We start from the raw sequence: 12,960 nt of genomic DNA, 5'->3' as shown, positions 1-12,960 counted from the left end.
ATAAACTATCTGACTCTACCATTACTTCTCATATTAGCAAATAACAAAATACATTATTAAAATGTAAAAAGAATAATTTAATTTACACTCTTTTTCACAGGAGCTGGTTGACTGTCGGCCACGTTCGGTCTGTCCGTGTCTCCGGGGACCTCATCATCAGATAAGTCGCTGTGCTCCGAACTGGAAGCGGATGGCGATGGTGAAGTCGACTCACGACCCGTCTTTCGAGGTTCCTCGTCTCCGAACATTAAGGACGAAGGAGGAGTGTATACCTGCAGAATAAGGTAGTTGACTCATATCAAATTAATATTAACAATATTAATTTCGTATAGTACATGGAATTAAGGGTCCGAAATATATAGATATCAATAAATAAAAGTTAAGAATTTCATAGAAAACTTAAATTAAAAATTATGTATTTATTAAATTTTTTCCAACGCTGTCGTAGTAGTAACTAGAGGAATAAACGTCAAACTAAATAACTTTGTCAAACACTGCGACCGGTTAAGATTTAGTGTTAACGTGACGTCACGAAACAGCTAAATATATATAGACCATCATCGCCGACAGCGTATTAGCTCATAAAAATATTTCAAAATTTAATTTTTTATCTATTCACGTCTCAAAAAAATATGATGAAATTTTTTCAATGTAGTAGAACGATATCTAATATTCAAAATCATTTTAATCAAACAATTCACTTCGTTTGTCTGTTTGAACGCGATACAGTAAAAAAAAAACTATTGGTCTGTAAGCCTTTTTCCTCCGCTCTGGTTTTTAAAAAATCCGATAAAAATGTTATTGTCGCTTACACTATAGTTTTAAAAATAGTTTTTGTAGGCATACACTAAGCAGTTAGTATCGACCCATTTTACCTTTCGCGGCCGGTAACGTGAGTAGAATTAATTTTAAATTTTACTCATTGAAATTGTCACTTGTAAAAATTTACACTTACGTTAAAAGTGTCGCTTACTATAATTTGATGGTCACATGTCGACTTGTATCTACCCCGGAGCTGATTTTTTTAACACCTTTAAAGGAAAAAGGCTCATTGAACGGAGTTTCTTTAATGAAGAACACTAGAGAAGTTAATATACAATAGTTCGTATATTAACTTCTCTAGTGTCATACATACATCGTAAGCCAAAACGGGTTTAAGGTGTAGGTAAAAAACCTAATAATCAGAAACTATACCATACCGTTTTTGGATCCAAAGAAGATGATAGCGTCATTGGAACTTGTATCACTGCATTGTAGGTTTCTCCCACTACATGCTGTTGGTGAGCATTTGCACCTACAAGATACAAGAATTAATAATAAACATTATAGTTTCTGAAATGTTTATGGAAATAAATATTTAGAGGAATTAGGAGTACCTGGTGATAAATCAGATGAAGCCATTTCGGAAACAAAATCACTTAAAGATGAATACGAGGAACTAGTACTCTCTGCCGCCTCGGAATCTGATCCACTCTCGTCTGTGGAAACAATAGATTAATAAAAATTAACTTTTGACAGTATAAATCCATGTTTTCCAATTACCTATACATACAGGGTGTCCCGTTTACATCTTTGGAATCCCTATTAAATGAACATGTTTTGAGCTAGATTTACAACTTTGCCTAGTACATTAATTTTCAATGTGGCCATTAAAAGACCCGTTTTTTGGAAAATACTTTCTTTGCAGTAGAAAAATTAAAACTTCCATTACTTGAAACAACTATTCAAAAATAATTACCAAGTATAAAATCAATGTCTAAGTAATTTTTCAGCACATGGCCTTAATGTCAGCTATCATCTTGTAGAGTATGTCGTAACATTTACGGGACATCCTATATAATAATGGAAGTAGTAGTAACACAAAAAACACTTACATAAACATGATTATTTTAACTAACTAGTAAAACTAGTATGTCAAGACTTTACTTTGTTTGGGTTGGGGATGGTTTACTTTAGGTGGGTAATGACATCAAAATATTATAGTTACGAGGAGTACCTGTCGGTTGATTTTCAAGCCTCTGAAGTTGTCGCAATGCACCATTTAACGAGCTACCGTCGTCCCAAACAGCGAATCGAATCGGCTGTAACTGGTCTGCGAACCACTTGGGCTTGTCACCAATTTGCCGTGGGTCAAATACGCCAGTTTGTACTCGCAAGAAGGCAACATTACACGGCGTAAGAGACCATTCTGCTAAGAATTCCACCGCCTAGAATAAAAAAAATAGCTGTCTGCAGTGCACATCACACAGAAGATTTAGCGTCGAACGTCTATTAATTCTACACAATAAACGTCTTTATGTTCGGCCGTAACGCAAACTCAAGATCAGAACAGCGAGCTGACTATAATATAAGCTAAATAATGACAGTTTTTTTTCTGCAAAAAATGGTAAGTGTAGATACACTCTAAGATGGGACACGCATTCCTAAAAGGTGCCTATTCACTCTTGTTTTGAAGATACCCAAGTTATAAGATTCAGGAAACACAGACTTGGGAAGGGTATTCCAAACCTCAGCCGTGCGTATAATTTCTCATAGAAGACGCAAAGCGTTATGTGCGAAAGGATTCCGTTTTGCCGTCAGTAGACATGCCTGCGTTTTAGTTGCCTTGAACTGAACTAAATTTGCGTCGCCAGTTTTAACACTAACAGTTATATCTAGTTAGTTTGTTAAGGTAACGTTATGGTGCACTTTAAGATGCGTACCACGACATATCTCAAGACAAGACATTTCTTTTGTTGCGAGGGGCCTTAAAATAAATCATAAATGTGTACGTAAAACCATTTTTAAACTTGTTCAAAATTTCACCTGCGTTCTAGCAAATTTGTTCAAAAAAGAGCTCGTCCTTGGTCTGGAGCGCAGGAAGCTGTTGATCTGAAACGCGACCACAGGGCGCGGGTACAGGCGCAGCGTGCGAGTGTGTTCCATGAAGTTGGCCAATACGTTTTGTGAATTGAAAAATCGCACCTGAAACGAAATTTTCGTGTTATATTGTCTTTTATTATTATTGAGAAATCAAATAGGTTAGAATGATATATCTCTTAAGTTATTAGTGATATGTATAGTGATATAATAACACAGAAAAATCAAGAGCTAATTTTCTCGTTTGTCTAAAAAAATGTTTAGACAACAATTGAGGATACAGAATATTTAACAGTTTAATTTTACAGTTTACGAAAATACAGCTAAAGTTAATAAATAATACTAGTCTCTGAAGGACTGCGGCGGCAAGTGCGGCTGCGGCGCCGCGTGCAGCTGGGACGTGCTTTGCGAGCCCTCCCTGAATGACTCACCATCGCGACTCTAGTAGCAACGTCCACGGAGTCCACGTCGTTGCCGTATATGAGCGGGTTGAAGGGCTGCGGCGGCGAGTGCGGCTGCGGCGAAGCGTGCGGTTGCGGAGACGCCAGCGACAGGCGCTGCGCGTGCGCGCTGCCCACCGACACGCGCCGGCTCTCCGGCGTGCTGTGGGAGCCCTCCCTGAATGACGCTGGCTGCACTCTGCATAGAGGCAATACTTAACTGAGTACTACTGATTATTTCGAAAATTTTGCTATTTGACTATATGACTATAGTCTGGCAAGTTCGTTGATGACACTCCCATTATATGCGGGACGGGGGGAAAGACTGCGCGGGTGTGAAATCGTGTGTGCGGGGAAGTGAGGTGCATCAGTCGTGGGTTTTTCATTCATCGCTACACGAAGTTGCCAAGCTATAGCAATCAAACTGGCTTTCACTTGTTTTTAATAGGTATTATTAACATTAAAAAAGGTTATGTTAGGTGAAGCCACACGGTGTGGTGCGGCACCGCACCGGAGACGGTTTGCCGCATTGCTGTACAAATGTGGTGTGCGGCGCTGGAGCGCGCCGTCAAGCATATCATTGATATTTGTATGAGCGACACTGCTCCGGCGCCGCACCGCGACCACATCGCACCGTGCGTGCCTGCGATGCGGCGCATGAACGAACCGTGTGGCATAATATTTGTATGCGGGACGCCGAAACGACACTGCTCCGGCGCCGCGCCGCGACCACATCGCGCCGTGCGTGCCTGCGATGCGGCGCCTGCACGAACCGTGTGGCATAATATTTGTATGCGGTACGCCGAAGCGACACTGCTCCGACGCCACGCAACGACCACACCGCACCGTGTTGCGGCGTGCCTGCGGCGCCGCTACCGCACCGCATCGTGTGGCTTCTCCCCAATTCTGTTTTATTCGTATCTTACTTAAGTGTAGCTCCTCCGACGCTGTCTCTGCGAGAAGGCATCAGAGACGCCGACGCGTGGTCAGCGGAACTGTTGGTGAGACTGCTTAGGGCCTGGTTAACAAGTAATTTTCCATTTATTGCTAACTTAACTGTTCATTTTATTGTTATACTAGAAATTACCCAGAAAGCTAAAACAAACTTAGGTATATTACGATATTCAGAGAATTTAAATTTATATTAATTCATTATTAATAGATATATCAAACCAATCACACCAATGCACAAGTATTTAGCATCACTGAGTACTTTCTTAAATATTGTTTTTGAGCGATGGCTACTAGCAGGTACCTAAAAGTACTATCCTAAAACTTTATTGTCCAAGTTTTCAAATGCTGGCAAATTATATTGTATTATTATATATAAATACTCAAAATTTAAGCTACTACGTACATTCCGCTAAACACTACTTAATGTTTCAACACCATTTCATTTAGATGTGTAGCCTAAATTTCAATATTTCACACATTTTATGATACAGACCTTCAATGTTTAAAAAATACATAATTATATATTAATATACATAGTTAATGTGTATAATTATTAAATTATATTACAAAATTCCAATTATTTTATCGTTCTATATCAACATAAAATAAAATGTGTTTATAAACATATAAGATAAATATACCTACTCGTATTATGTAATTTGTATTTATTCAAATTTTAACACTACTCGTAAGTAAAGAAAACGTTTTATCAAATTTAAGTATATTAATAAAGGTTATATAATATTTATGTATACTTCTCATTTCTTGGCTTTATAACTTCCCTAACTTCCATATCTGTAGACTATAATTATAAATGCTCAGGTATAATATAGCATGTTTAATTTGAAGCTTATTATAACACTACTACATTTCAGCTGTTACATTTAGCTTAAAAACCAACTCCAATGTAACGAACAAAACATTATAACATAAAATAAAACTTTATAGCAATTTACAGTATTATTTGCATGCTATATAGGTATAATAAATATATTATAATATATTGTATATTATATACGTTATATTGTTAGAATGAGTATTAGAACTTTGGTAGTTATTTCATGCTGCATCACAATTATTTTTTTTAATTATTAATATTATTTAATCAATAACATTACAGAAACACTTGCACAACGCGAGTGTCTGCTGTCATGGTGTTTCATAAATGAATATTTTTGCACAACCACAAAATATTACATGCTAAACGATGCAAATAAAACAATGACTGAAACCATGTAACACCCACAATATATGAGTAATATTTTAAATACAATGAACGATATAAAATGTTCATTTACAATACATACACATTAAATGTAATGTTATATATATTGGTGTAGTTTGTATTTAGTTATATAATATATTATAATCTATACACTAATTTCAGTCAAGCTTTTATTTTATATGCCCCCTCTTAGATATATAATATGTGTTCAATTTGGGACGAATATGTTTTTTTGCATTACCATTTACATACAAGTATAAATTTTTGTTTTGTGTGATTTCTAAAAGGTCGGCACATGTTTTAAAAATGCTGGCACAAAACTGTTCAAAAGTGATTATATAGTGAATATTGTGCAATGTAAAAATAATATATATTTACACCAGTTCCGGCGGTTCCCATGACTTGCATAGCCTAGTGAAGTAGGAAAAAGTGAGTAGAATGTTAGTGAAATTGAAATCTGTAGATTTAAGACAGTTAGAAAATAGGTTAAAATAAAGATTTTGTGTTAAATGTGAAAATGTCTCATCCAAGTGAAATCTAGGACCAGGGATATTTCATTCTACAAAGGTGACAATAAAATATTAAGGGACATTTGTTTATATAAAACAATATAAAAAAAATCGTCCTTTGCAGAATCAAATATCGCTTAAAACACACACATTAGATATAATATCATAGAACGTACATTCAATATTTTGTAGGAGCTTATTTATAACAAGTAATCGTGAAAAAAAGTTAAAACTATGCGTATAATTAAAAACAGCTGCACAGTTAGCAACACTCAATAAATAGGATTGCGCACGAGTCGCGTGCATTAGAATTAAAATCGGTGATGACATCAAGATATCACAAATCAATGAATATTTTTCATATACCTACCTGTTTCAAGTGATTTTTCAGGACAGAGCTCTCCGGTTCTGGTAGTGGAGGTAACTCCTGGTCGGTACCAGTGGGACATGTCAGTTTTGTTGCATCTAAGTCTACAACCCAAATATCGTCAGGAAACCTGCGAAATATTTTGTTTTTTTTTAATCAATATTATCTTGCTGTATGGATCAGACTGTTGGGCGGTGAAAAGGACGGATAGTAAACGAATGCGTGTGAACGGAATGAGCATGTTGAATTGGATGTGTGGTGTGACAAGAATACATAAAATAAGGAATGAGTATATAAGAGGAAGTCTGAAGGTGGCGCAAGTGACAGAAAAATTGAAGAGTAGAAGGTTAGTTTGGTATGGTATATTGGTATCGACATGTAATGCGTAGGGAGGAAAGTCATATTACTAGAAAAATGTTGAATGTGCAAGTGGAAGGACATAAGAGGAGAGGAAGGCCAAAGAATAGATGGTTGGATTGCGTGAAAGAGGACATGTGTGTAAAAGGAGTGGATGATGAGAGACGAATGGAAAAGATTGACATATTTTTCCGACCCCACCTAAGTGGGATAAGGGTAAGGAGATGATGATGATGATTACCAGGATGATCAAATAGTACGAGATCCGGCATAAGGAATATATATACCCTCATCTGTTACTTATTTTGTATAAGAAATAAATGAAATAAAATATTCACATTGACACATTGCACAAAGTTTGCATAGTTAAATTGCGGCCGGACAGTATCATATGATTATTTTTTTTAATTTATTTCATCTTCTTCCCTTATTAGTTAATTTAAAAGAAATCATACACCAATTAATAAGAATATACACAAAAAAATTAATAAGTAAAGGTGGCCTGCTTTCCACCTGTGTGTTGCCAGATATAAACAATTGAATCATGTTATTTATATAAGTACCCTCATTAGTTATTTAGTCGTCTAATATGTCAAATGAAAGCTTATTTTACGCTGAATTTAACTGTATTAGATTGCTTTCGGTTTAGTTTCTCATATTTTGTATGAAAAATGGGTCTAGCCGCAATTTTACTATTTGCAATGTGTCCCTGTGAGTGTTATATATCATTCATTTATTATCATTAATATATAACGGATTTCTAATGCCAGATCTTAGACCAAGATGCAATTAAAAATGTGTCGTTCAACGGGTGCATCCTTTATTTAATTTTTATTTACTATCAACTCCATATATTCACATAATAAGAGGGCTGGGCTTTTGCGCTTTATCTATATAAATAATAATTAGTTAAAAAAACAAATTACATGGAGATAACTCACTTTAACAATGAACGACACAAATACTTCAACCCATTTTTATGAATAGGGAAAAATTAATTAAATTTAAGTAAAGTAATCTTGAATATTTTTTCATTAAAATAATCGTAATAAAAAAAAATATAGAAGCGTACCTGAAGTTCTTTTTGTAGGTGAGGAAGTTTGCCGGGATTCCAATGAGAAATGGCGTCGGTGCCAACAGCAGTTGTTCGGCGCAGTTCATACAACTGGGCAGCAGAGGGATGGCGGGGAACATGTACTCGAGCGGGTACAGCATTGACACGAGCGCCATCACCGACATCGACAAGGCGTTGTAGTCGCGAGACTGTACCACTACTTTGTTTTCTAACATTATCAGTGTTAATACTTTCAAGCAGGTGTCTACTCCTAAAATATAAAACAAACGATTTTTTAGAGTTTACTTATTATAATATATGATTTATTTGCATCGACAGTGATTTTATTACAGTTTTGTAATAGAGGAAACAACTCGAGCAGGTCCCAGGACTTGTGACCGTGGGTATAGTTTTAAAGGATTATTTAAGACTGCATTAAAACTCACCTCCCCTGCTTGCATAATTACACCACAAAACATTATCGTACAAAACTACTAGCAGCGTGACGGCATTTACGCTGCCTAACAAAAATATGAACTCAAAACATTAAATACCCTTTTATTACACTATCACTGTCGAAACAACTTTATACCACCCGTATTCGAGAAACGAACGTAGCATTGTGCCCAAAGCTCATAGATGGCGCTTTGTTATTTTTGAAAGGAGTTTTACTTCAGTCTACAGCACTCGTTTTTGAAGGACTCACCGAGTAATTCCAAAGGCAGATGTAAAGGGAAGTCCACGAGAGTGAACCTTGTGTGGTCTGGCAGCGCGAACACGAGCGGCGCGTGCGCAGTGGGCGACAGCACCTCCAGCTCGAGCCGTGTCTTGCCGGGCACGGGCACGGGCGCCGACAATAGACGCAGGATCCACGTCTCGATCTCTTTGACGTCGTGGACCACTATTGTCGGAGTGTTGTCGTACGCTTGGCCCGTTAACACCGACCAAACCGTATCTCTGATACAAGAAAATTAAACTTTAAAAAAGTAGATAATCGACCGTATTGAATTATATTGTCAAAATTACACGGTTTTTTTGTATATGTCAGTCAATATCAGCTTCGAAATGTGTTTATCACATTCCCGTGTATGTATATTTGTCCGAGCATGTCTTAAACATTATAATGCTGATTCAGATTTTAAATAAAAATTAGTTTATCTAGGCATGGGTATCCCTGTGAGTGTTAAGTTTTGTGAGCTTTAACTTAGTATGAGTTTAATTGAGAATTTCTTCATCGAAGTTATTTGAATTTGTATCACACAGCTATTGTATAATTTAAAAATGTGAAATAGTCAATATGCTATGTCCTTCAAATTAAATGATACATCAATTCGTGGGCGTTAGACGGATGCGATATCATGAGTATAGCTTTATTACGAATTCAATAAAATTTAATTGATAATACTAATTTAACTACTTAACATTGGAAAGAGTTTGAGCGTCTCCCAAAATCGAGTTTACTGTTTAGTCTACGCGGGTGAAACCACGTGACGGCTGCTACTAATAAATATTAGCAGACTCATCGCGTATCACCAACATAATTCCCGTTCCCGTTGGAACAAGGGGTTAAAAGATAGTCTATGTTCATCAGAGATAATGCAGGATTCTAAAGGTGAAAAAAAATTACAAATTGGTCTAGTATTTTTCAAGTCTTCAACAGAAATTCAATTCCAACAAACAAACAATCAACTCTTCCCTCTTTACTATTACATAAAGATTGTTATTTTTATATAAAAATATTATAAGTAAATATCTTATTTACTAATGTATACATACCTAAACGTTTGTCTGGACGCGCCAACGCGCCTCGGACTGGAAGACTCGTTGCAGGCATCAATTAATTTTTTAAGGATAAAGAGGCACTCTCGGAATGTGGAAAAGAAAGGGTGGTGTGATAAAAGGCAAATGGACGTTAGGGAATGATTCCTCACTCGCTGAAACAAACAAATGCTATTCTTAATTACGAGTAGGTACTTTTATTTTGTTGTATATTGATCATTGACCTTTTATAATAAAGGACGCACAATCATGTACAAAATTTTCACTTAATAACTGGCCAATTTTGCTTGGCCAGTTATTAAGTGAATTTTTTTTCTGAGCAAATTCAACTTTAAAGATTGAGTTTAAGGATGAATTTACAAATGCGACTACTTGAATGGAGTGCCAAGAAGTTGTATTTGGCATTGAGTGGGTACGTTTCTTGTTCGCTGATTGTGCATCCACTTTTTAATAGGAGATCGATGATATTGATACGTTGTGGAGGACGTATGTTGTATTGTTACATACCTATCTCGTATATTTTCATAATATACTCGTATTTTTTTTAAACCGTGATAGATCAGTGGATATGGCCTCTGCCTCCGATTCCGGAGGGTGTGGGTTCGAATACGGTCCGGGGTACGGTACATGCACCTCCAACTTTTCGGTTGTGTGCATTTTAAGCAATTAAATATCACGTGTCTCGAACGGTAAAGGAAAACATCGTGAGGAAACCTGCATATCCGAGAATTTTCTTAATTCTCTGCGTGTGTGAAGTCTGCCAATCCGCATTGGGCCAGCGTGGTGGACTATTGGCCTAACCCCTCACAGAATGAGAGGAGACTCGAGTTCAGCAGTGAGCCGAATATGGGTTGATAATGACTCGTATTTTTGTTAATGATGCTGAATAAAACGTGAAGACGCAAAGAAAAACAAAAATATAAAATGTAATCGTTTAAGTTCAGTTCTGCGTCATCAAATGTTATTTTAGGTATAAAAAGTATTGCGTCACTCGTACCAGCTAGAAACTCAATTAAAACTTCTTTATAAGAGAAAGTTATATCGATTAGGTTGGGTCGGGTATAATAATAGAAAAGGATTGAACATTTCAGCTGAAATGAATAAGTTTGTTGGTTCGTTTATATTTTTATGGATGCCCATCGGCATTCGTTTTTACGAGTAGGTTTCCGTTTCTCGAAAGCAAAATACGAAAACTTTAAATCACTTTGTTGTGCCTTTGAAAACTTTAAACACTCTGTATCTTCGTCAAGGCCCTTTTTAACCCCTACGCAAAAAGAGGGGTTATAAGTTATACTTCTATGTTTGTCTGTGTGTGCCTGTCTGTGGCATAGTAGCACTTAAACGGATGGACCAATTTCGATGCGGTTTCATTTGGAACATTTGGGAAGTATCCTTGCGGTGGATTTTAGCTATATTTGGTTAAATGTCCGAATGTGTGTCTGTCGGTGGCATCAATATTTTTTCAATTTGATACAGTCAGGACAAAACACCCTTCCCGAACGCCCCTCTAAGCCGAGGTCCGAGTCTCAGAGGAGACGCCCTTAGAGAGTCGTTCCGCCTATCTACTCTGCTTCTGCCTTCGGGCTCGATCAGGCGATGCTTCTGCGCTCGCTCAAATCCCCCGGTGACGTCGCTAAGGTCCCATAAGGCGACGGCACTTACACAGTCAGAAAAAAAAACATGATAACATTGAAGGAAGTGAAGTAACCTGTCGTTTCCTGGTGGCACGCGGGCTGGGCGAGTGCGAGCCGCCGCTCTCGGAGTCGGGCGGCGCGGGCGCGAGGCGCGGCGCGGCGCTGCAGTCCGAGTCGCTCGGCGCTACGTTGCTGCTCCTATAGTCACTGGAACATTCGCTACGCATTAGTCTACAACATGTTCAGCAATAGGGATGATGAAAGTTTTTAGGGTTCCGTAGCCAAATGGCAAAAACGGAACCCTTATAGATTCGTCATGTCTGTCTGTCCGTCCGTATGCCACTTTTTTCCGAAACTTTAAGAGCAATACTGTTGAAACTTGGTGAGTCGATGTATTCCGTGAATACTTAAAACTGAAACTCAAATTAATAATATCTAAGATAGGACTTTTGTTTGTACGAGAGACGCTTCCAAAGTGATAAAATGTGCCCCCACCCCTCCCCCTGTAACTTGCAAGAGAATGATAAAATTAAAAAACCTATAATGTACATTACCATGCAAACTTCCACCGAAAATTGCTTTGAACGAGATCTTGTAAGTAGTTTTTTTTAAAACGTCTTAAATCGTAATCCTAATAATGTATATATATATAGTGTATATGTAATTAATGAGCAAGAAGTTTATGTTGCTTGCTGAAACGTAACCCTTCATGGGCGAGTCTGACTCGCACTTGGCCGCTTTTTTTTTAATTGTGTATATAAGTATGCAAAAAGTAATGCAATCTTGTACATGTAACTGTGTGTAATCTGCGATAACTACTTTCGGAGATACATGGTCATATTTGAGTTGCCGAGGATAGCTTAAAACGACAAATCAAAACCGCTCTCAATGGTTCGCTCCACCAATGTGTTAGAAGCTACAGTAGGTAGGAGAGGAATGGCGAGATAAGTTTGCCACCAACCTTAAAGTGACCACAACCACTCTGTCAAGAGTGAAGCAGACAAGACAAGACGAACTCGAGACTCGCACTGTCTAGTTATAACAACATTGCGCGGTAGAAGGTGTCGCAGAACTCAGTAGTAGTAGTAGAGAATGTTCACCTGGAGAAGGCGGAGTCGGAGCTCCTCTCCATGGACTTGCGCCACGATTCCCGACGAAGACCGCTGCGCTCGCGCGGGCCCGGCGCCGGCGCGCGCTCCACCGCACGGTAGAAGTTGATGCAGATCCCATAGCGCGTTTTACCTAAAGTTAGTCAAATTTCTTTCATTGACGTAATAACGTCTTATAAATCGATGAAACACGAAAGTGTCCCGTTCCACTATGATAGGAGTCATCGTGAAATTATCTTTTACTTTTGGGTTGGCTTCTCTGTATAGATGAATAATAAATTGTATTTTTTTGCTCTAGATAGTGGGGTTATAGCGTACCTATTGAGTTTCATAACATATCACATTTTTCTTAGGACATTATAACGTGAAATTGTCGTCCATAATAAATAAAAAAAAATTGGTTGTCGGAGCGAGGCAGCGGAGCTGAGAAACGGAGAAATAGATAGTTTATTCCAAAGATTCAACATATTAGTACATTATTTTCAAACATAGCAGTAATATTGTGATTGGAACCATCCCATTAAGTTTGCAGTATTACTACTGTAACTTGTGACGGGCGGCCCCGCTCTTCCATAATATATAATAGACTAATACATTTGATATAAATAATCATTAATACTCTTAGACCATTAATAACTGGACGTGGGTCGCACCCAAATTCATCAACAAAAAA

General features: G+C 37.6%; 1 protein-coding gene across 8 annotated transcripts in view; it reads right to left on the bottom strand.

Moving 5' to 3' along the window:
• The window catches only part of LOC112056416 (MAP kinase-activating death domain protein), a 43,625-nt gene that overhangs the window by 22,197 nt on the left and 8,468 nt on the right, over nt 1–12,960 (bottom strand). For 6 of the 8 annotated variants that reach the window (XM_052882328.1, XM_052882323.1, XM_052882326.1 and 3 more), the window contains exons 4-17: nt 12,279–12,420; nt 11,253–11,385; nt 9,542–9,699; nt 8,472–8,722; nt 7,784–8,036; nt 6,358–6,484; nt 5,857–5,889; nt 4,226–4,317; nt 3,291–3,498; nt 2,806–2,964; nt 1,997–2,207; nt 1,377–1,478; nt 1,200–1,294; nt 87–272 (exon numbers count right to left, since the gene is read on the bottom strand). In XM_052882328.1, the coding sequence (XP_052738288.1) occupies nt 87–272; nt 1,200–1,294; nt 1,377–1,478; nt 1,997–2,207; nt 2,806–2,964; nt 3,291–3,498; nt 4,226–4,317; nt 5,857–5,889; nt 6,358–6,484; nt 7,784–8,036; nt 8,472–8,722; nt 9,542–9,699; nt 11,253–11,385; nt 12,279–12,420 (2,150 nt within the window). The remainder of the gene's footprint in view (nt 1–86; nt 273–1,199; nt 1,295–1,376; nt 1,479–1,996; nt 2,208–2,805; nt 2,965–3,290; nt 3,499–4,225; nt 4,318–5,856; nt 5,890–6,357; nt 6,485–7,783; nt 8,037–8,471; nt 8,723–9,541; nt 9,700–11,252; nt 11,386–12,278; nt 12,421–12,960) is intronic. The other 2 variants (XM_052882325.1, XM_052882331.1) reach the window with 1 other exon arrangement.

This window comes from Bicyclus anynana, chromosome 6 (genome assembly GCF_947172395.1).
Source record: "Bicyclus anynana chromosome 6, ilBicAnyn1.1, whole genome shotgun sequence".
Classification (NCBI taxonomy): domain Eukaryota; kingdom Metazoa; phylum Arthropoda; class Insecta; order Lepidoptera; family Nymphalidae; genus Bicyclus; species Bicyclus anynana.
This window is presented reverse-complemented; position numbering and strand designations above follow the sequence as displayed.